The 25,263-nt window shown below is 42.4% G+C and overlaps 1 protein-coding gene across 5 annotated transcripts in view; it reads left to right on the forward strand.

The window, feature by feature from the left end:
• Positions 1 to 21,444, forward strand: part of FAM217A (family with sequence similarity 217 member A) — a 31,945-nt gene extending 10,501 nt beyond the window's left edge. For all 5 annotated transcript variants that reach the window (XM_045005686.1, XM_045005689.1, XM_045005687.1 and 2 more), the window contains one exon: positions 14,735 to 21,444. In XM_045005686.1, the coding sequence (XP_044861621.1) occupies positions 14,735 to 15,956 (1,222 nt within the window). In that variant the 3' untranslated portion in view covers positions 15,957 to 21,444. The remainder of the gene's footprint in view (positions 1 to 14,734) is intronic.
• The last annotated feature ends 3,819 nt before the right edge of the window (positions 21,445 to 25,263 follow it).

Consider the following 25,263-nt stretch of genomic DNA (forward strand, 5'->3'; position numbering starts at 1 on the left):
GGCTATCCTAGTGAGCAACAGGCAGTCCTGGTATGGTCCGTTACACTTGGGGGGGGGGGGGAATAGCGGTGCATTGATTCCCCAAGGAAATTTTTGCCTGGTCTTAAAATCGAGACCCGGAAAAAAACAGGAAATTAAATTGTTTCCTTATGATGGAGAGCTCCCACCGTCCAGCTTCTCACTCAGGCCAGGGACTGCCTTCTCTCCCCGTACATTGGTCTCCTGAGTAAGTTGACTGTCTCTGTCACTTTGGTGCAACACTCCTCTAGAGCTTCTAAGTGGAAGATTCAAGAATCCTCTCAATAGGACTTTAGGAAAGAGAGCTTGAGTTCCTCCACGTACATCATGTGGACCCCCTTCATTGACCATACTGGGATCCATGGGCAGCATACTGCCAATAATTCTCTAGGACCCTTAGCATCACTTGTTGCCATGACAAGGGTAGACAGTCCCTCCCCTCCTCTCTCTCAAAAAGGTCTGATCCAGAAGAAGATATCTTTGAGAAATAGGAGATGAAAGTGGACAAATTAGTCACATCCTGCCAACCAACCTCTCTTCTTCATCCCTAATGAAGCAGTTATGCCTGCCTCACCATCCCTGGCTGATGACTTCAAACAGTTCCAGGACTTCATTGAAAGGACAGCGAATGCCTTACAAATTCCACTTGAGGAGACTAAGAAGTTAAAATATAAACTGCTTGATATATTGCACACAGCATCATCTGCCTGACTTGCACTACCTATTAATGAGGCTCTTCTGTAGCCTGCAAAAGTAATCTGGCATACCCTAACAACAATATTGCCCACCTGTAAACGGGCTGATAGGAAATATTATGTTCCATCTAAAGATTCAGAGGTTCTGTTTTCTCATCCCTCTTCCAACTCTCTAGTTGTCAAGGCTGTACATGAATGTGTAAGGCATCACTATGCTAAATCAATACCATATGACAAAATTCAGAAGTATCTCAAATGTATTTGGTTGCAAATCATATTTGTTTACATCTCTGCAGTTTAGAATTGCTAACTATCAGGTGTGGATGGTGAAATATAATCACACCAATTACTCAAAGTTCACTTTGTTAATTGAGCATCTACCACCACAGCAGAGGAGCTAGTTCCAGGCAATCATTACAGAGGGTCAGCTTCTTGCCAGAACATCTGTGCAGGCCTTGCTGGATGCCACTGACATAGCAAGTAACTATGTTTCTATGGAGGTGGTCATCAGAAGAGCCTTCTGGCTTCAACTCTCAGGATTTCTGAAGAAGGTCCAGAATACAGTTGAAGAGCTTCCCTTCAATGGCTTATACATGTTTGTGGAGAATACAGACAAGTCTCTGCATACATTAAAAGATTCCTGGGCCACTTTGTGGTCTCTGGGAATTTACACACCTGACCATAAATTTAATAAGTCCCAGACAGCACAGAGATCTTGTCCTGCTCAATTCCCCAGCCCCCAAAGATCTTATGAATCCATACAAAATATGAAGAGGTTCTAGATAAAGAGACTGACTGCTACACAAGCATTGATCTCACAAGCCTCATCTTTGAAACACCAATTTTGGTGGGTGGTCGAGGTTCTGAGTCACCCTTCTCCTTATCAGCTGCAACTGTTCACATGCCTTTCTCACTTCTGACATGCTTGGGAGCATATCACTTCAGACAAGTGATTTGTGGAGATCGAATGAGCAGGATGTTCCATCCACTTTACTTTCCTTACTCCCTCCCACCCTTTTTCCCTATCCTTCTTCAAGGACCCATTTCATAAGTACCTTCAAAAGCAGGAAATAGACTCCCTCCTGAACATAGAAGCAGAACACAGAAGCAGTTACTGTAAAACACAGAGGAAAGGGGTTTTATTCCAAGTACTTCCTGTTTCTGAAAAAGAATGGCAGGTGGGGACCCATTCTGAGTCTAAGGCTCCTCCACAGGTTCGTGAAGATACAGAAGTTCATACTGATAACACATGCAGCAATACTACCATCATTGGCCCTAAAGGACTGGTTCTTGGCCCTCAACCTACAAGATGCATATTTCCATATAGTGATTCGCCTTTTTCACAGAAGTTCCTTATGTTGCATTCTAGGCAAAAACCACTTTCAATACAGAGTGCTTCCATTTGGTCTCTCTTTTCTGCTCCCAGAGTGTTTTTGAAGGTTCTGTCAGTGGTAGTGGCTTATCTTCGCAGAGAAGGAATCCTACTATTCCGATAGCTTGACAATTGGCTGCAAAAGGGACATTCCTACAGTGAAACCTCAGTGGCCACTCAGAAGACCATAGATCTATTTCTCAGGCCATGTCTACACTACCACTTTTGTTGGCAAAACTTATATTGCTCAGGGATGTGAAAAAAACACACACACCCCATAGCAATATACATTATGCTGGCATAAGTGGTAGTGTGCACAGCACTATATTGGTGGGAGAGCTTCTCCCACCAACATAGCTACCACCGCTCATTGGAGTTGATTTAATTATGTTAACAGGAGAGCTCTCTCCTGTTGGCATAAAGTGGCTACATAGGAGATCTTACAATGGTGCAGCTGCATCGGTACAGCTGTGCCACTGTAAGCTCTCTAGTGTAGACATAGTTTCAGCCTGAGACTGCAATTAAAAATTCAGAAGTCCACGTTGGCCTCAATGCAAAGATGGAAGTTCATAGGAACTTGCTGCCAAAACATACTTCTCAATGCACAGGTTTACAACCCTATCAAATTTAGTCACTACTGTCCAAATCAGCCCCAGACATAAGTGAAAAACTGTCTCCAGTTATTGGGGCATTTGGCAGCTGGGACTTTTGTGGTAAACCATGTCAGGTTGCACGTGCGCTGCCTCCACAGGTGGCTCAGAAATAGTTATTTGCCAAGCAAATGCATCTTGAACAAACTATTCTGGGTTCCTACTGTCATGAAGAAGTCCCTCAACTCAAGAGGCAATGCATGGTGGGGCACATGGAGTCACATCCCCCACCAGATTTCTGTGAGTGCCGAGCTGCCCTTGCAGGGCTTGCTCTGGTTTGCCTGTTGGGGAGAGGGGGGACTCAGTCCTTCTCATGCTCCATCTCCTGCGCGGCATGTTTCTGGCTCACTTGGTAGCTGAGCCTGGGCAGGGAGAGGAGGGGGCAGGACGGAGCCACTTCTCCTGCAGGGTGAGGGTGGTGGCTCTGAATCAATGCCTCTGTGCAGCGTGGTGGCTGCCTACGAGAGCCCAGCTGAGGAAGTGGCAGAGGCCTGCCCTCTCTGCTCCCTGCCAGGCTGCCTGGTAGAAGGGGGGCTCTGGCTGTGCCCCTCCCCCCCAGCATGTTTCTGGCTCACTCAGGCCCATTCCCCAGCCACCAGGCCTGGGCAGGGAGCAGAGGAGGCGGGCCGCCACCACCTCCCCTGCCAGGCTCTCACAGGCAGCCACAGGAGCTGATGAGATTGGCTGCCCTGGACCAGAAGGTTCCTCCTAGAGGCAATATGTGGGGGCAGTCACATGCCCTGCCCCCAACCTTTAAATTGTGTCCCTCTGCCCCCCCGGTATCGTCAGGTACAGATAGTCTCTGCCTCAACTGGTGGAAAGAACATTTGCACAGGAGTCCCCTTCACTCAACCATCTCTAACAACAGTAATAACAGATATCCCTGTTGGGATGAGGCACACATCTCAACACTCACGTTGCTCAAGGCAGGTGATTGTCTCACAAGAACACTCTACACATGAACTTGATGGAACTCATGGTGGTCAGGAATGCACGTCTCCATTTTATGCCATTGATTGGGGCAAATATGCAAAGATCATGACAGATGATAGGTTACCCATGTTTCATATTAGTTGTCAAGGGGGAGTGAGATCACCCTCCCCTCTGCACCAAAGCAATGAGACTCTGGAGTTGGTGATACAAAATCATATCAGCATCTCAGCAAGCTTACCTTCTGGGCATTCAGAATATCACCGCAGATACCCTCAGCAGATGTTTCTCTGAGTATCACAAGTGGGAGATAGATCCCATTATATTCTACTGCATATTTCAGTGTTGGGGAGTCCTGCAGATAGACCTCTGTCATGGCCAGATACAAGAGTGCCCATGGTTCTGCTCAAGATGCGGAGTGGGCCACCACTCCTTGGGAAATACCTTTCTCCTTCATTGGACGTCGGGTCTGTTATATGCATTTCCTCGAACTCCTCTGATATCCAAGGTGCTGATCAAGGTAAGGAAAGACAAGGCCAGGATTATTCTGGTAGTTCTGATGTGCCAAGACAAATGTGGTTTCCTTACCACATCCAGTTGGTGCTTCTTTTGTAAACCCCACCTGAATTAGGCGGATGTGGTATTACATACCCTTGATGTCAGAATGGCATTAAACTTTACTTGGGCAGGAATAAACCATTTAGAAAATCTCCCAGATATTTTGTCTCTATTGCGGACAGATCTAATGGATCTCCAGTTGCCAAGCAAAGACTCTCTCCATGAATATCTGACTGTATTACTGAAATATGTAGAGCCATACACACCTTTTCTGAATATCATGACTCAGCTTCTGGTGCTGTATCTGGCACTACTGTACCGTCTTCAGTTTTGGATTAGATTCTGAAGGCCCCTCCCCTTCCTGAGAGGATACAGCTCGGTACTCACCTGAAGTGGAGCACCTCTAGGGACCCTATTTGAAGAAGAAGGAGAGGTTACTCACCCTGTGCAGTAACTGTAATTCTTTGCATTGTGTTCCCCTATGGGAGCTCCATTACATGCCCTCCTTCCCCTTTTCTTCAGATTTCTCTGCTACAAAGTTTTGCTATAGAGAAGGAACTGAGGGTGGTTTGCCTACAAAGTTCTATATACCCACAGTGCACAGCATGAGGTGGAGTAGAGCACTTGCACGGGCTGAACACTACTGCTACCTAAAATACCCAGTTCCAGAGCACCTGAGGTGGAGCTCTGATAGGGTGACCCATCTCAAAGAACTACAGTTACTGCACAGGGTGAGTAACCTATCTTTATACCTTTTAATTTACTTGGGCCAAATTCAGCAATGCTTTAAATTTGTACAACTTGCATTGACTTCACAGGTAATCTTGGCTTCTTACACCCAGAATTAATATGGCTCATTTTCCTTTTGGCCTTTAAGAACTCTGCTTTCCTATTTTCCCTGTTTCTTAGCATAAGTTTGTTGTGGTTCTCCTGAGACCTCTTCCACCTCATTCCCCAAGAACTCAGTCTCTGGTCTTGGTACTCGGGTTCCTTTATCTTGCATACAGCAAAACTACGCTGAGTTGATCAGACTCAGCACAGGGGGCAGGTATAGGGTGTACCACACATCCAAAGTTACACAGAAAACTTTACCTTATATGTATTTTTACTAACACTAATAACACATGCATTCTTAACTATACATTGCATCATACATTTCATGATTGGCTTGCTTACTTTTCAGGAGCCAATCCCTATCTAGCATGCTCTGCAGATGTGCTGGTCATATATAACCTGATCTTTACATTCCAAGTTATCCACTGTCTCTAGTACCAGGGTGTTCCTGCTTGTGTTAGCTAGCACAGATATCCTGAGTTCTGTATACTGCTTGCTAAGCCCCTATTTATAGCTTAACCTTCCATTCACCTGCCCACTGAGAACATAAGAATGGCTATACTGGTTCAGACCAATGGTCCATCTAGCCCAGTATCCTGTCTTCTGACAGTGGCCAATACCAGGTGCTTCAGAGAGAATGAACAGAACAAGCAATCATCGAGTGATCCATCCCCTGTTGTCAACGCTCAGCTTCTGGCAGTCACAGGCTATGGACATCCAGAGCATGGAGTTGCACCCTGACCATATTTACTAATAGCTATTGATGGACCTATCCTCCATGAACTTATCTAATTCTTTTTTGAACCCCATTATAGTTTTGACCTTCACAATATCCCCTGACAACAACTTCACACAATACAGTAAATCTGTAGAACAAGTACTTTCTTATGTTTGTTTTAAACCTGCTGCCTACTAATTTCATTGGGAGATCCCGGGTTCTTAGTATTATGTGAAAGGGTCAATAATACTTCCTTATTCACTTTCTCCACACCATTCATCATTTTATAGACCTCTATCTTATCCTCTATTAGTCATCTGTTTTCCAAGATGAAACCTCCCAGTCTTTTTAATCTCTCCTAATATGGAAGCTGTTCCATACCCTTAATCATTGTTGTTGCTCTTCTCTGTACCTTTTCCAATCCTAAATTTTTTTTTGAGATGGGATGACCAGATCTGCACGCAGTATTCAACATGTGGGTATACCATGGATTTATATATTTGCATTATGATATTTACTTTTTATTATCTCTCCCTTTCCTCGTGGTTCCTAACAGTCTGTTAGCTTTTTGACTGCTGCTGCACATTGAGCGGATGTTTTCAGACAACTATCCACAATGACTTCAAGATCTTTCTTGAACAGCAATAGCTAATTTAGGTCCCATCATTATGAAATGATGTCCATCTTAAGTCAAGTAACTTATGCCCAGATAGGCCTACAGAATCAAGTTTGAGTGACATTGATTTTTTTTTTGTATTTAATATTTGAACACCCAAAGGAAACATGCTATTTAAACTGTTCATACTGTACTATAGGCTCTGATCCTCCAAGATTTAAGCATATGTGTAATCTTACTCTGTCAGGAGTCTACCCTCACTTGAAACTGGGCGGTTTCAAAGTGAGGACCCGCATGTCTTCCCCCCACCCCAAAATCCTAGGGTAGGTCTCCCCTTCGGCTGCCACCACCCGGTCAATTCCGTGGGCCGGGACACCCCTGTTTCCCCCCTTGGGAACACAGATCAATTCACAGAGGAGGAACCTTCCCCCTCCCCCCTGATTCAACTCCTTGAATCTCACACACACAGGGAAGCAGCCCACTTCCCCCTCCCCTTCCCCTGAATTTCCCCAAGGGAAGGAATTAACCAAGTCCAAAGAAAAGAAAAGAATTTATTAAGAGAACAAAAAGAAAGTACAGAATCTCTATGAATCCAAGCTGGACACTCATAGGGTATAACCTTATCAATCTCTGGAGAGAATCCCCTCTCCCCCTTTTCTCAGTAAAAGCAATATCAGCAAACAGGAATAAAGCATTTCCTTTAGCAAACACACAATTGCAAATATAGAAATCAAATCATAAGACTAATTCGCCTTTCTAATTAATACTCACTATTAATTAGTAGAAACTACTCCAGGAGAACTTGGGGACATGACTGTCCTCTGTTAAATCCAAAAACAGTTCTCACCAAGACAAAGGCTTCCCTCCACAGAGATTTGAAAAAATCTTATCTCTGATTGGTCCTCTGGTCAGGTGGTCACCAGGTACTACATGTTAACCCTTTACAGGTAAAACAGACCTTAACCCTTAACTATCTGTTTATGACATACTCTCTGAGACTACTCAGGTAAATAAAAGTGACACATTCTTAAGTCTTTGCAGGATCAGGACCTAATATTGTACAAGGAAAAGCAGCAGAAGCAATTGTGCTACAGGCACCAACTGACTCAGAGAAAACAGTTTCTTATAGAATCTTTTTACATTAAAATATGTCTAAAATTATATTAAAATACTAGAAATAACTCAGGTCCTGTCCGCAGTATGATTGAAACCATGAGAGTAATAACCACAGGTGTTTTTGGTTTTTTTGGTAACCTAGGTTCAGTAATAGTGCAGACAGGACATAACATCTCTGAATCCACCTTTTTCAGAAGGATTTTTTTCCCCCTGGTGCATAGTTGACCAGATATATTCTGGGACTTTCCCTCCCTCACCCTTCTTCTGAAGCAGAGATCGGCAACCTTTGGCACACGGCCCGCCAGGGTAAGCACCCTGGTGGGCTGGGGCGGTTTGTTTACTTGCTGCATCTGCAGGTTTGGCTGATCGCGGCTCCCACTAGCTGCGGTTTGCTGTCCCAGGCCAGTGGGGGCTGCAGGAAGCGGCACGGGCCGAGGGATGTGCTGGCCACCACTTCCCACAGTCCCCATTGGCCTGGGATGATGACCCCATTGGGGGGAGGGATAGCTCAGTGGTTTGAGCATTGGCCTGCTAAACCCAGGGTTGTGAGTTCAATCCTTGAGGAGGCCACTTAGGGATCTGGGGCAAAAAATTGGTCCTGCTAGTGAAGGCAGGGGACTGGACTCGATGACCTTTCAAGGTCCCTTCCAGTTCTAGGAGATTGGTATATCTCCAATTATTACTTATTACTTACTAACCGCGGCCAGTGGGAGCCACGATCGTTCAAACCTGCGGACGTGACAAGTAAACAAACCGGCCCTGCCTGCTAGGGGGCTTACCCTGGTGGGCCGCGTGCCAAAGGTTGACGATCCCTGTTCTGAAGCATCGATGATTGCCCCAGCTGGAGCCAGAACAGTGGATAGGATGGACCAGTGCTCTAAAGTGGTACAGATAATCCTCTCTCAGGGTAGGTCTATACTCACCGTCCGGGTCGACGCGGTGAGTTCGACTTCTCGGAGTTCGAACTATCGCGTCTAATCAAGACGCGATAGTTCGAACTCCCCGCGCGCTCCGGTCGACTCCGGAACTCCACCACCGCGAACGGCGGTGGCGGAGTCGACCTTGGAGCCGCGGAGTTCGACCCCGCCGCATCTGGACGGGTAAGTCAGTCGAACTAGGGTACTTCGAGTTCAGCTACGCTATTTGCGTAGCTCAACTTGCGTACCCTAGTTCGACCCCCCGCCTTAGTGTAGACCAGGCCTCAGATGCTTTGCTGGTGTGTCTAGCTCAGATGCACAGGATCAAACTGATCACTACATCTGAGGTCAAGAAGAAATTATCCTCAAGGCCTCATTGGCAAGGTCCTTAGGGGTTTTTCACCTTCCTCTGCAGAATGAGGCATGGTTCACCTGCTGGGGTCATCTGGGCATATCATATAATCAGTACTCTGCCATTGCAGGAGCATTGAGCATCAGTGGCACCTTGGTTCTACCTGGTCTCTGTCTATGTAACACAACTGTTTAGTCTCAAGGATTGAAATGTTTTAGTCTAACAAGATACTGAGTCCAATATATGGGTATCTGGGTGAAATGTAAAGGTCTATGATATATAGGAGGTCAGACAAGAATTTGATCTAATGGTCCCGTCTTACCTTAAACTCTATGCTCATGGTAAATTCCTGCTAGACTATATGTTGAAAGCTTATCAGTTCTTCTCAGTGTACTATTATTAGACTGATCTATTCCCTAATTTCTGGGGCAGGGAATGAGGCTGCAGTAATCTGACATTGTGAACAGCTGGAAGAGTAAAGAGACGGAGGCAAAGCTCCTGATACATTTTTCAGTAGGTTCAATAATTAACCAGCATTGCTCTGTCATCACAGTCTAGTGCAGGGGTCGGCAACCTATGGCACGTGTGCCGATTTTGCCTGGCACGCAGCTGCTGGCCGGGGTCCTGGCTTCTGGCCCAGTGCAGCGTCTTGCTGGCCTGGGGTTCTATTCACTCAGCCGGCAGGAGGCTGAGCAGGGCTGGTGGCCGGGACCCCAGACCGGCAGCAGGCACATCCCCCGGCTCCCCCCCTCACCATGCTCTGGTTCTGCGGCTCCCGGGAGTGTGAGCCGCCGGGGCATAGGGCCCTGAGCCTGCTGCTGCATCCGCTGCAGGAGCCCCCGGGGGGGGAGGCATCGGGCCACAGCCCAGGCAACCATGCCCTCCCAGCTCCCCTCTCACCGTCCTCGGGTTCTGCGGTGACTGGAAGTGTGAGCCGCCGCCACCGCTGCCCCTCCCGCAGTTCTGCCTCTCCCACTGCCTCAGCACTCCACGGGCATGGGCATGGTAAGGGGAGTCCTGGGGCACAGTTAGGGAGCAGGGGGAGGGTTGGATGGGTTGGGAGTCCTGGGGGTCTGTCTGGGGATGGGGGTGTGGATAAGGGTTGGGGCAGTCAGGGGACAGGTAGGGGGTAGGGTTCTAGGGGGGCAGTCAGGGGACAAGGAGCAGGAAGGCTTAGGTAGGGGGTGGGCTTCTGGGGGGCAGTTAGAGGCAGGGGTCCCAGGAAGGTGCAGTCAGGGGACAAGGAGTGGGGGGGTTGGGGGTTCTGACGGGGGCAGTTGGGGTGTGAAGTGGGAGGGAGTGGATGGGGGCGGGGCTAGGATTGATTTTGATTATTGAAATATGGTAATCCTAGGCGAGGGGGGAGCGAGGGGGTGCATGGGGGCTGGTGCCCGCATACATCCACTGCAGCCTGCAGGAGCCCCCTGGGGGGCACTGGGGCACAGCCTGGGCAGGAAGAGCAGGGGGGGGTCACAGCTGCTCCCCGCTAGTGACACCACCACCTTTGCAGGGTTGCTGATCCCCTGCACTGTCCCGGCTCCTCCGTGGCTGGGGATCGCTGCTGCCACAAGCGGGATGCTCTGGCTCTCCGGTGCCTCTGGAAGGCGGCTCCTCCCTGCTGAGGTGCTGCAGCAGCCCAAGCCCGGCAAAGCCAGTGAGTGGACTCAGGGAGGGGGCCACTGGGCTGGGGAGGGGAGGGCTCGCGAGGGGGCTGTGCACCCTCCAGGGGAGTTCAGGGGGTGGGGAGGGGGCAACCTGGTCTGGGGAGCAGCCCCTGGGCATGGCTGGCCCCTGGGGTCTATAAAGGCTCGTTGGGATTTGCCCCTCAATGAACTGATGTGAGTGGGGGGGGGCGTAGGGTGGAAGTTTTGCCTAGGGTGCAATATATCCTTGCACCAGCCCTGCCCCAGGGGGTGCGTGCACTCCAGGTTAAAAACCACTGCACTAAACTGATAAGATCTGCAGTTTAATTTAATTTTAAATGAAGCTTCTTAAACATTTTAAAAAACTTGTTTACTTTAGATACAACAATAGTTTATAGACTTCTAGAGGGAGAGAGAGACCTTCTGAAAATGTTAAAATGTATTACCGGCACGCGAAACCTTAAATTAGAGTGAATAAATGAAGACTCGGCACACCGCTTCTGAAAGGCTGCCGACCCCTGGTCTAGTGTATAGCAAATAAACTGTCTGCTGAATTACTGGCAGATAAAGGTAATAATTGGAGATATACCAATCTCCTAGAACTGGAAGGGACCTTGAAAGGTCATTGAGTCCAGCCCCCTGCCTTCACTAGCAGGACCAATTTTTGCCCCAGATCCCTAAGTGGCCCCCTTAAGGATTGAACTCACAACCCTGGGTTTAGCAGGCCAATGCTCAAACCACTGAGCTATCCCTCCCCTCTTTATTTTTCTCTTCTGCAGTACTAATGAGGGCTAAAAGAATATTTTCTTTTAGTTATTTTCCAGTAATGTTTTTGCTGAACTCAGGTCCCCCAACAAGTACTGTAATTGCTATTAAAATATTTGCTGTATTTTCACAATTACCTAGAAAATATTTTAATAGCAATTATCTTCATTTGGTAAAACCTAATAGAGCATGCATGGCCTTTAGCGAGTTAGTGTGAAATGTAATTCACACTAATCCACCCACAAGCAGGAAAGAAGGAATGCTGTGTGTATAGGAAGAACCTGAGAGCTCTGTTGCTACTGTATGTGCCTTCTCTCTTTTTCATTTGCCTCTTTTAGCTGCAGAAAATGCCGTTGCCACTTATTTCCCTCTCCTTGTTCCTCCACTTCCTTCCCATTTAATAAATCCTGAGAATCCCTTCCCCTCCCCGCCCCCCCTGCTTCTGGGCTCCATGGAAAGCATTAGATCAAGGACACAGAGAGATGATGTCCCCTGGGCAGGGCTGCTCTGTACTCTGCCAATGAATAAATGGCACCTAGTAATGAGTATTGTCTTCTCAAAGATCACGTATTAATAGAGAGAAAATTTCACTAACACTTCTCTTCGCAGATCATTCCAGGGACAGCTACTGCAATTGCTTCCATAAAAAGTAATATGAGGTTGGTATTTAATTTGAATGTAACCGTCCAATGAAATGTAGTAGCTGCAAACAAGGAGAGCCATCACCAGCTGCTTCACAGACAAACTGCAGTTCACGGAACAGAATTGAGGCACACTGGCTTACACAGTGCATTACAAAAGGGAAGTAATATTTTATTTCCATTGCAGCGAGGAGCCAAATTCTGAGACATCTTACACTCTTGTCCAACTCCCTTGAACTTCATTGGGTGTAAAAAGAACGAGGAGTAATTGTGGCACCTTAGAGACTAACACATTTATTTGGGCATAAGCTTTCGTGGGCTAAAACCCACTTCATTGGGTGTAAGTCAGCTTAAATTTTGTCTTAAAATCTCTTGCTGCTTTTAGAATTCTTTCCAGTTGAATACCAGTATCTTTACCCTAGCTGGTATGTTCCTTCATTCTTGCCAAGCTTTCCTCATTAGTAATTTTGTAGCTCCTCTCCAAATATATAGGCTCTTCCTGAACATTTGATTTAAGGAGCTTGGGGCTAAAATTAGTCATAAAGCCAGGCCAGACTTCTATTTCCTTAGTGTCTGAGACCCCTTACACAGTAAATTGCTGTTACTGACTTTTCAAGTGTCTCAAGCTTCTTTTCTTGGAGCACTTTGTTTTGAGGCGTTTGTGTCACTAATAAGGATACACTTATTTTTCATCTTTTCCTCCCTTTACTTTTAGCTCTGCTGTGTAGCAGATTCAGTTTCTCAGACATAGTTCCCATTCATTCGAGTTAGCAAGATGCATAGTAATCATGTACCAAAGTGTTTCTTCCAGACTATATATCAGCTATTTTGGGCAAAAGGCTTCAATGCACTGTTAACTTTTAGACCTTTTACCCTGAGTTAGTCAAGATGATGGGTCCTATATAATGGTAGTACAGTCTAGATGTACATTTTTTGTTCTTGTTTGTCATCTTCCCCTTTCTACTTCCCCTTCCCCGTGCAGCGTGTTTGACTAGAGAAAATCTGAGTGGCTTTCCATGCTGGTATCAAACTATGTGCCCCTTCCACTTAAAGTGACATTGTACTTTTCCCTCTACATTTCAATGAAAACAGGGCACTTTGAATGCTCAGATAATTCTTCTGTCTATAAACAAGGTCCTCTGGTTCATCCTACTCATAACTTCTTTATTGTGAGTCTTACATTCCCATGACTGCATGTGTAATTAGACAGGCTTCTGACTTGTGAGATGTGGAAATAGGGATGTGTGACAGATTATTTCTCTCTCATGAGTTCTCCATTGAGTCTTGACTGATCCAATTAACAAAACATAACACACTACTTCAAGTTCTTTGCATTATAAAGCACTTACATATCTCACCCCTCAGAATAGGGTGACCAGATGTCCTGATAAAATTGGGAGTGTCCCGATTTTCAGGCGTTTGTCCCGCATCCTGATCGATGTTTGGTTGGGACGCAATTTGTTCCGATATTTCGCAGTCCTGTGTTTGTTTTGTTTTGAAAGAGCACTGTATAATTTTTGAGATATCTTTAAAAAAGCTGTGGTAAGTATATATTGATAGGTATTGTTATCTTGTAATAACCATACAACCAATGTTGCAGTTAATAAATAAAAATAATTGAAGATATCCCTATCTCCTAGAACTGGAAGGGACCTTGAAAGGTCATCGAGTCCAGCCCCCTGCCTTCACTAGCAGGACCAAGTACTGATTTTTTGCCCCAGATCCCTAAGTGGCCCCCTCAAGGATTGAGCTCACAACCCAAGCCAATGCTCAAACCACTGAGCTATCTCCCCCCCCCCCCCACTATAGTTAAACTAATATAGAAAAAATGTGCCACCTCAAGGCCAGGGATAGATATCTGAGTGTTTTACACTATTATATATGTCTAATGGCTATTCCATTTTCCTACAGTTATTACAGTATAATTTTCACTCCCCAGTTATGATTGGCATTCTAAATATCTTAGATCATATTTAACTCATCTTATAAACTGTTTTGAGATAGATACATTAAATAAAAAAGGTGCTCTATGACATTAGATTTTCTGTATAGCTGACATTTGTTGAAACAGAACTAAAGACCACTAATGGTGACTGATAAACATATTTTTTGCATGTGTTCTGATGAGACCCTTACTATATTTTTGTTATTGTATATATATTTTACATTTTTACAGCTGATCTGAAAAACAAACTGTGCACTAAGTTGTAATTCTACACTAATAAGAGTAGTGCAAAGTTTCTCCCCCCTCACAATCCTAGGAACACAAGCTGGTAATCCTTCCCTTTTATGCATGTTTACTTGGGTCTTGAACAATTTAGAAGAGAGCTGTTCTTTTAAGGTCAATTTCAATACTTGGATCTGAATGTATGATGCTGGTAGGGCTTTTGAGTCAAACATTCCCCTTAAATGTACACACTAAAATAAGAATCTTGTCAAATTAATATTAAATTTCCATAACAATACAGCAGAGCGACAGGTGACTGGTTGAATATTTGGCCTTAAAGTCCATCTGGAAGAAGAAGAGTAGAAGGACTGCGACTCAGGAAGGGAGAACAACATGAAGATGCACATTTGATATTTTAATGAATGGAGAATAGTTTTATGCCAAGAACAGTAGGACGATTTACATGAGCAAGGCAAGCAGGAGTTGGCCCTTGGTATGCGGAAAGCATTAAATCCCATCTGAATGAGTATTTCCCTCAAAAGTGGTTGCTGTATGATTGAGCCAAAGCTATAATTTAGCTTTTCAATATAAATTGAACAGTCATTATTCTCCTTGTAATATGCAACATGAACAGCTGCCCCCCTTAAAATATAGGGTAAATCCTGGCTCCCATAAATGCATTTTATCTTCCAACACCCCAAGTAAAACTACACTATATTTTCTTTTTTTTCCCCCCCTCCAGAGACTCCAATAAGCCTCTAGTGGAAAAACTTTCCAGCTCACATGGTAATTCTTTAAACTTCTTTACTGTTAATCCCACATTGGTGGGGGCCTATATGAACAGCTATCACACAGTGTCTTACCGGGGACCTCAGCAGATGCCATTAGGAATCTACTGGACAAATGGAGATGGGGATTTTTTCAAGGCCAGAAATGAAACCACAGCTTCTGACTCCTATCCTGCTACAGAAAGTAGTAGTGATGACACTCTCTGTATGTCCAAATGGAATTTGAAGTTGCGAAACAGCAGTGTCGAGAACAGTCTTTTACCAGAGGAAGGTGATGTTTCTGAGAGTGAAAAAGCAAATGATGTTTTGCTTAGTTATTTCAAATATATGGATCTGAACTTAAAACCAGAAACTATAGAAAACATTGAAAAAGCTTCCTCCAAGCACCAAAATGAAGTGTTTCCATACCCTGATTTTCTCCCACCACCTTTCAATAACCTGGACTTACAAAAGTTGGCCTTATCAAAATGGGATGACTGGAAGGAAGTCTTTAATCCACCACCAGAAAGCTCTGTTGTGAAATTAATATCTCGTTTGCTGGAAATTGAAAGGATGCAGTACTTGACTATATTAAAAGAGAAGACAAGAGACCTGACAGTATCTTCCAGTATGATGCTTGGCAATCGACCCAGTTCTACAAACTCCATGCATCAGTTGAAGCAGTCAAGACTGTCTGACCCTTTATGTCTTCAGACACCTTTTAATCGAGACTATCAAGAGAAAAATAAATCCAACCATTCTGGCTGCTGCACGCATGAGTGGAACAGCTCAAAATGTACTTGGGAGTACTGTCGTCATTGCAAATGGAGTGCTGGAACATCCTCCATTAGAAGTTCATCCAGAAAGCAGCTTAGAGCATCTTGTGATGCCTTTAAAAGCTCTAAACCCCCCATCATTTTAAACTCTAACATGCTCTTGCGGAGGTCTTCCTCATGCTGTGTGGCGGCACCAAGAACTCAATCAACTGTTAAATTGACTTCCCCAAAGCTACTGCCACCAAGTACAGCTATAACCAGTCCTTTCCCTGATAAGGACAGTTTAAAATATAAACAGCCAAGGACCAAAAGGAAACTCTACAGAAAAAACGTAGTAACGAGTAAGACTTTTCATTGCCAGAAGTTAAAATCTGTATCTGCTATGCCAAAGCAGAAGTACACTCACACTGACAAACAGTAATTTCTTGAATTCATACTTCTCATTCTGAGTGAGTCCTGCTAAGCAATCTTATTTTATCTTGATTTTTGTCAAGTTAAAGTATTTTTAATGGTATGAGACAGAAGTGATATGAAATAGCACTTGTGACAGTTGAATCCACTTGTATTGTAGAAAAATCAAGTTTTATCCCTCTGCCTGCTGACATCTTTTACAGACCATTTATGTAACTTTTAAAAGAATTGGATCAATATAAGCATACCAGCAGATCATCCCGTTCCTGAGTGCAACTATATTTTTGTAAATGTTTACAAAAGTAATATCAATAAAGTATAGTTATATTACACTAGCACCCAGAAAATCCCACTCAGCATCAGTGCTCCCCCATGCACTAGGTGCTGTATTAATACATCGGAAGATACGGTGTCAGCCATAGAGAATTCACAATCTAAGTGCAATATGAAGGGTGGGAAGAGAGGGAAAAATACAATTTCTATACATTTGTCATTTTTTTCTGATACATAGATTAAGGACCAATTATCTGATTATACAAATGGGAAAATACTGAAGCAAAATGAATGTAGTGCATTTCTATCAATATGTAATCACTCACTTTTTTCCTCAAACAAGGAAATTAAATGGAACAGTGAAATTGATGAAGCTTGCTGTACATGCCTAGAAATCAAGAAATTCTGAATTATTGTTCCTGTTGCAACCATAGTTGTCCTTGTGTATGAGACACTCCTCCTCCCGAACAAAACACCTGTGTTATCTGATACTTCAGTGGCGCATACTGGAAATTCTGTAGCAGTTCCATTTAAAATTCTGTTTTAATTGAAGTCAATACACTATTCCCAATGTTACTTATTCAAATATTAAGTTTGATGTTATACTACCCTAACATGTTCATTATGTGTCACAGATTTTGGTACTGACAAGTAATTGAACAATAGAAGTTGTCAGAGGGGTAAAACTGGAGATTTTTGGCACATGAAAAGGTGGAGGGTTGTTACCGTATTGCTAAAATGATCAGCAGTGAAATAGTTATAAATGTTGACATTTCAAATAGCTTTAGGTTTCAGGGTTACCAATCCTCAGTACCTCTCAGCATTAACTGAGGAAGATGGCAGGACATCAGTTTACAGTCTTCACATATTTAAGGATAATTTTCTTGATGCAAGTCAGAAACACTTGTTTTTAAAACCCTGAAATTTTAGCTACTGGAGCTCATTTGTACAAGGGCTGGATATTACACTCATAGAATACAATATAGCATGGTCTGTAATGCAATACATTCCTATAAGTGCTTCTCGTCAGAGCAACTTACACACAATTACATCTCAACATCCTGGACTTTAAGGTAAACAGTAGTACAGGAGGGGAAGGAAGGCGTTGATTGCCACTTTAACACCCTGATTTTAGTTGCTTATCACTTTAAGTCTTTCATCTTTGGGGCTGAAAGAGGAAGGGGCAGAGCACTGAGTTGGAGTCATGCATCAGCAGTCTCTGCTGGCAGGGCTCTTGTGGAACCCTGGGGAGAAGCTTTAGTTTCTCCCCACCCTGTAGAAATATGAAGGGAGTGCATTATCAAGGGAGCATAGATTGAGTGAATCTGGCTTATGATCTTAACCAATTCTTATTCTCATGAGAGTTCTTGGAAGCAATTAGCTGTTCCCCCGCCCACACTGATTGCTAGATCTCATGGTTGTGAGAGGGCCTGTGTAAATCACCCACTCCCACTGGTGGGTTGGGCAGGATAATTAAGACCCCTGTATTCAAGAACTTGAGGACTTTTCAGTCACCAACAACTTTAACATCCAGCCTTGCACCACAAACTGATTAAGACCTACTCAGCCAGGCCTGTGCAGAAGATCTTTTCAAAGTGATTAGCATTCACTGAAGTTACAATTATACACTTTAATGAGAAGATTTTTCTCAAACTTCACTGTGGAATCAAATGAGTCTGTTCTCTAGGACCTACAGCATACTCATTTTTATACTAGATACACAGTTAAAGATCCCAAGTACAAATAAATCCAGTTGTAAGAACACTCTCTGCATGCTCTCCTGGCTCATTGCCGTACAGCTTGTCCCAAAATAGATTTCTTGTTTTAGAAAACTTCCTATTTAAAGTGAGCATTAAAGTATTTAGGGGCCTGATCTTGACAACTACCGAGCACCCGCAACTCCCAGGCAGTGGCTGCACTGGCAAAAAAGGGGACAATAATATGCCAGCAGTGCAGTTCCACTAGTGGAAGCTATATTATAGAGAGGGCTTTCAGATCGCTATCACCATGCTACTTAACTAACCTGCTGGTGAGCTTTAAAGTTCAAAAACAGAACCAATGATCGATAGAGAGCCAGAGTAGTGACTAGAGCGCTGTGCACTTGTCAGCTCAGCTGCTTTCTGTATCACTTGGAGTGTCGTAGGTCCCAATTGAATCAGAGTTTTGGACTGCATGGAGATAAAAACACAAAACATCTCCTGAACTCAAAACTGACAGTAGACCCCTTCCACTCTCTAAACAAGAAATTGTGCTCATATTGTTCATGGTGAGCGGCTCACTGCTTCTGGAACTGGTTTATTATTACACCTGGAGAAAATAGAGTTCATATTTAGGCACAACCGGCATTTGTTACATTTTAAAAATGTATTAGCTCAGCTCTTGTAAGCAGCAAGTGCTAAGTAATGTATCTTACAGATCAATGCAAACTGTGAGCCAGAACTCATTTACATTTTCTCCTGCTAAATCGAACAATTTCGTAACAAAGATTTATCCCAGAGGGTTTCAAATTAAATCTATTTAACAATTTTTCAGGATAAATGTTTTGCATAATTGCATAATTGCATTTTATTTATAAGCTCTTGAAAATGCAGCCATAAATTTTAAATAAACTTGACATGTTTCTCTGAACAAATGCTGCCAGCTGTGACAGCTGGCTGATGGTGAATAACAGTCATCTCAGAACTCACTTAACCATTGTACCATGATTGGGTTATCAGTGACTAAGATGGAGTGATTAGAATCAGCATCTTTGAAAGGTGAGAAGCTACCAACCAGCACACCACCCTACATGGTTACATTTAATATAAAAACATTTCGATTCAGGTCGGCTGATATTCACCCCATGCACTAAGTCAGCACAAGATGTACTCATCTGCTTATGTTCCATTTAAAAACTATTGGCTAGGGCCAATCTGGTTTATATTGGTAACATTTTCATTAATACCTATATATGAAATGGCATATCACTCACAACTGCACTTGAAAACAATGAATCACTTCATCTGTGAAGTTGGAAAGTTTTCATATTGAGGGTTTCAAAACTAGTGTATAAAAGATTCTAATTATGAAAAAATGTTCAGTCTATCATAATATATTATTAATGTCAGAATTATTCTAACAAGTGCATAATTGTGTGTGTGATTGGGGAGGTGGGAGTGGGAGAAGCATTTATATTCACTGCCCAAAGCAGCATACAACAGGAAATAGAAAGAGGAAAATCTCACGTTAGTTGCTGTAAGTTACTGGCATGGATAGTGAAAATCCAGATAGTACAGTTGAGACTTAAAAAATAATCACTTTACATAAAAATTTGACCCAACTTACAATCTGGTGAGTGCCTCTTTCGTTTAAAAATTGACATGAAGAAAAAAACAAAACAAGACATGGATTTGGGCCCTATTTTTGTTCTTTCTGGTCCAGTCGGACCAGATGGAATTGGAGCATCTCACCCATTCTCTTCTCAAAACTGGAGATAATTAACGCTGTGCCTTTATATACAGAGGAGGAGAGCTAAAAATAGCATGTCTACAGCAGCACACTAGTGCTTGACTAGGTTTTTCAGAGCTGCACACAGTAGTGGTGATAAATGATATACTAGTGCACAAGCAGACAAGTAAACAAAACAGCAAGTGTGGCTGCCTTTTGTTTTAAAGCTCCCACATTCAGTACAATGGAAACTTGACAAAAAAAGGATGACCAAGAAAAGAGAAAACAGAGACATGCTGTCAAGTACCAGTAGTGGAGAATTTAAAAAAAAACAAAAAAAACCCCCCAAATCACTACTTGGGAGTGTCACTTTAACTATACTCCTACTACATTCCTCATCAATCAGCTTGCTTTTGAACTAGAAATTCCCAGGAAATCTTGATGCTTAGTTTAGTGTAAATCCTTTTCAGATTCATTTCTAACACTGGCAAAATAATTGGTAGCTTGCTGTGGACATGCCTTTATGAGACAACTGTAAATACCATCTTTCCTCCTTCAGAAGTTTGAACAAGAATTACCCTTACTGAGTCATCCCAGCAGTTTAAGAAAGATTTAAGTTTAAGATTCAGGCTATGCTGCTACATAGAACTGCTTTGGCCATGACCCTGGCTACAGTTAATTAGGATCTAGCCATTTGATTGTTTCCTATGTTTAAAAAAAAAAAAAGATTTTGTGGGTAAACGAAGTTAAGACTTCTGTATTAACTTATTGGAGAGAAAAGCAGGGTAAGGATGGTCAGGTCACAGTGTCATAAGGAGAGAAGGAAGTAGCTAGTAAGATGTGTATCTTACATTGCCTTCAATATTATTTGTCTGTTGTCTAGCTATTAAGGTCCTGATCCAGCATGTATGCAACATTACACACATGTAGTCCCATTGAATTAAAATAGGACAACTCGTGCAAAGTATGTAAGTTTCCAGAATTGGGACCTGATATTGTAAGCTCTTCTGAGCAGAAACTGTGTTTCTGTGTATGTACACATACTTAATGCATTTTGGCACTACTGCTGCAATAGAAATAAGTTTAGTTCACCCCTACTCCCGAGGAACATCTGAGCTATCAGTATTCATGTCTAAACTACATGAAACACTCAAGAATTTAGTGGAGAGGAAGATTCTGTACCGTTGTGAGTAGAAACAAGTGACTGTGTTTTTTTCAGTCATATCTTTGTGCGTGATGTGCAATAGTTTCCATTTAAAGAAAATTCAAGACAATGCTTGAGATAAATGTCAAAGCATGTGTGTTTTGGGTGCAGTATGTTGGACTTCAGTCACTTTTTTTTCCTTCTATTTTTTAAAGTTTTTAGTTTAAGACAATGCTGGCTCGTCAATTTCTTAATATTTGGGTGGCCAGAACTACAGAGACGCAGGAAACCCTGAAGTTCTAGGAGGAGCATCTAGCATTGCTATGAACCCCACATGAAACACTTTTTATTGAAAAGCTTGTTTGATTGCAGGGAAAGATTGTAGAATTTAGCAGTGGAAGGAGAAAAGTTTACATTTGGGAGTTGAAGAGTTCAGCTAAGAAGCAGATTTGCATGACAGAATGGTTGCTAAGTGCCTCTGGGTTTTGACCGTCTTTTTTATTAATTATGTTTTCTGAAGAGGTTGGTCTTAATTCTTATGTGATAGGCTTCTAGCAGATATACACATAGTTTTGTTATTTACTTTGTTTCTTCTGTAGTGTTATAGTCTTGTTTTTCCTTTATGTAATCTATACATATTGTTATAAATAAACCCTTTATTCTATTTATAACTACAATGTCTTTGTTGCTGCTTTTAGGGAAAGTGGTTACTTGTGGCTGGTAAGATCAGACGTGGAGGCACGCTAACTCTAAATTTAATATAAAAAAAGAAAGCTAAGTACAAGTGGAAGAGCAGCCTCCAGGGAACAGTTTCTGGCAGCAGTGTTACACAACATATATTCTTGTCCCATCAAACCATAACTTGCAAATTTTATAAAATGCCTATTTAGAAAAACACAAAAATTGCAGGAAGTATCACAATGCTAAAATTTCCAAACATCTAACGTTCTGTAGAATGCATCTAAAATCTCAGTTGATTACTCTTTAAAGAGGAATGGACCCATTGGTGGGATGCAAGATATACAGCCTGCACAGCAGAAAGTCTTCCTGGGTACAGGTGAAGTGGGCAAACCAGACACACCTATAAATTAGCTATCCATCACACCTGCTCCTGCTGCGGGCCATAGAGCTATTGCTCAATGTAGGTGGGGCTGGGGCACTTGGATCTCCCTCATCACCTGTCAGTGAGAAAGTCCCAACAAAACTCCACGTGTTTCATGAAATGGTGTTGGTGATTCAGGCGGTAGAATTCTTTTGTGTAAGTATGTACCGAACTACTGCCCAGCACAGCTGGGATTCTGGAAATGTTTGGGTGAGACAGAGCAGATCCTGACTACTTGCAATTATGAGTAAGCACATACTACTACTACTTGTGAAAAGTGCTATTAAACCTGTGGTGTCCTGACAACAGTCTAATTTTGCTAATTTTTCTGCCTTTCTAAACTCACCTTACAGCAGGGTGGATAAAAATCTATTTTTAAAACAAAAAACAAAAAAAAACCCAGATTTTTTTGATAAAATGCCTTTTGAGGAAAAAAACCTATCTAAAGATAGTTTTAATTAAAATAGATATCTTTGAGCTATAATGTATCATGGAATAGGGATTATAAATTCTAATTCTATAGTATGAGACAATATAGTCATGTAATGTTTAAGAAAAGTTTTGTAAATGAGTTCCAATAGTTCATGGATTAGGGAGCCAATCTTATAGGGTTCCAGGGGCTTCTGTATAGATTATTTAGGTTAATCTTTCTATCTACCCAATGGGACTCAGTGCTCAGTCTGGAAGGTACCATCAGAGATGCTTAGTTTGGCAGTTCTCAAACTGTAGATTTGTTTCTCCAGAGATAACATGCTTGTTAACAGCAAAAATGTTTTAAAATAAATAATATATAGAGGTGAGAAATATCAGAACTCAACCCTATTGTCCCTCTGCAAATTTGTGTACACAGTCAATCCCTTACTTTTCTCTAAAGGTGCAAAGTTTCAAAAAGTTCAATGAATAGAAGATTGTTGGGGGTGGACTAGATCTGGACAAGGAGAAGAAGTCTGGAGATAAATGTGAGAAGAGAGGGACAGGCAGTAGAAACAAAAGTGAAACTGAGCAGCATATTCCAGAAGTCTTGAGGTCTTTCTGAGTGTAGCCTTCATTTGATTTGAGATCTATCATACCATTCTCTCACTAGAAGGGAAAACCTATAATGGCAGCAGGCCGTAAAAGAGACCCAGTTTGGGAATATTTTAATGACGTTCTTCTACCTGTGGGTAAGACAGGCATGTGTGCAAAATGCAAACAGCGCAACAAAGAAATGCAAGGCCTGGTTGCCCTAATGAAACAACATCATGAGAAGTGTTCCTTCTCAGGAGGAAGCTGCAATGAAGATGATGAAAGGAACATGTCTGAACATGCTGGATCTTCAGGTTGGAAAAACTTTTTTTATTTCATAGTTCTTTCTTAAGGACTGCCTGTCTTCCTTCTGGACTATTCTTGAATTCTCATGTTTGAGGAAAAAATATAGTTGTTACTCTATGATACTATCATTTTAGATGCAGTTGTGATAAAAAATAAATAGCTTTACTAGGCAGATCTTCCTTTTACAATTTCACCTTTAAAGTAGTACTGAGTGTTAGTGAATGCAGTGAGTAATACTAAATGAGCAGTATGGTAATAATAATTAAATAACTGCATTGACTTATTTTGTTTAGGAGAATCCATCCTCAACATACAGGATTCTGAAGACTATCCACCTTCAGGATCACCATCATTTTCTATAGTTTCAGAGTTATCTGCCAATGAGAGTGTTTCAGTCATATCATGTATGTCATATAGCCACAGTATATCACCTGTAGCAAAAAGAAAAAGATCTCCATCATCCAAAACCAACCATAGATAAGTTTGTGATAAGAATCAGCAGATTACAAAAAGAGGTAAAATTGATGAAAAAATTGCCCCGTTTGTTTATGCAACAAACTCTCCTTTCCGTATGATCGAGAACCCACACTTCATTAACATGGTTCAGTCATTAAGACCAGCATACAGTCCACCCACAGAGCAGATGTCACAGGCAAATTGCTGGATAAAGTGTATGAAAGAGAAATTGAGCAGCGTACAAAAGGTCTAGAGGGTGAAATTGTTAACCTGAGTCTTGATGGGTGGAGCACTCTCCACCATGTTCCTGTTGTATGGGCTTGTGTGACAACAGAAGAAGGGAATGTCGTCCTTACAGAAAATGTGCACACAGCAGAATACTTACAAGAAGCAGCAGTAAAAGCTATAACTGAAAAAAAATTAAAATGTCTAGTATGCAGCTTGATCACAGACAATGCTGCAAATGTATCCAAGTGAAGAGAGTCCCAAGCTAACAACATACGGTTGCAGTGCTCATTTGATGCACCTCCTAGCCAAAGTCTTCAGTGTTCCAGAAATAAAGGCTAATGTTGAAATTGCAAAATACTTCCGTGACAACCACTTTGCAGCAGCTGCTCTGAAAAAAGTGCGAGGAACCAAGACGTGCAATGGAACTTAGTAGTGGACTGTTTTGAACACTATATCAAGAACTGGCCTAATCTGATGACAGTTTGTGAACAAAATTGTGAAAAAATAGATGGCACTGTCACAACCAAAGTTCTCAACATTGGGCTTAAGAGAAATGTTGAACACATGCTGAGTACCCTGAAGCCTATTTCTGTAGCTTTGAACAAAATGCAGGGAAATAGCTGTTTTATTGCTGACACTGTTGAAATTTGGAAGGAACTGAGTGAGATCTTAAAAAGAGAAATATGCAATTACAGAGTTAAATTACAAGCATTATAAAAAACAAATGGGACAAGTACTATCTCCAGCTCATTTTCTTGCAAATATTCTCAGTACTCGGTACTAGGATCAAACCTTAACTGCTGAAGAAGAGGAGTTGGCTATGACAGGGACATCTAACAGTCATCCCTCCATAATGCCAACTATGATAAACTTCAGAGCTAAGGGTGAACCATTCAAGAAATATATGTTTGCTGACCATGTTTTAAAGAGAGTCACACCAGTGAACTGGTGGAAGTCACTTAAGCACTTGGATTCAGAGACTGCAGAAGTGATCATCTCACTTTTAACAGCAGTAGCTTCTTCTGCCGGTGTAGAAAGAATATTTTCTTCCTTTGGACTAATTCATTCCAAATTGAGAAATCGTTTGGGACCTGAAGAAGCAGTAAAACTTGTTTTTCTTTTCCAGATTATGAACAAACAGGAAAATGAAGGTGAAGACGACTGAGTTAGCTGCAGAAGCCAGTGTTTTAAGTTTCTCATGTTGACCTGGCTGACATAGGTGATTTAATTTTTTTTTAAATATTTCATTTAACTGTTTGTTAAAAGCAAACAAAAACAAATCTGATTTTAAAAAACTTGAATGTTTAACTAAATTCAAATGCTTGTTTTGTTAAAATATTATGTTTGCTGTAGATGAAAAAAATCCAGAATACGTAA

This window comes from Mauremys mutica, chromosome 2, assembly GCF_020497125.1.
Source record: "Mauremys mutica isolate MM-2020 ecotype Southern chromosome 2, ASM2049712v1, whole genome shotgun sequence".
NCBI classification, from domain to species: Eukaryota; Metazoa; Chordata; order Testudines; family Geoemydidae; genus Mauremys; species Mauremys mutica.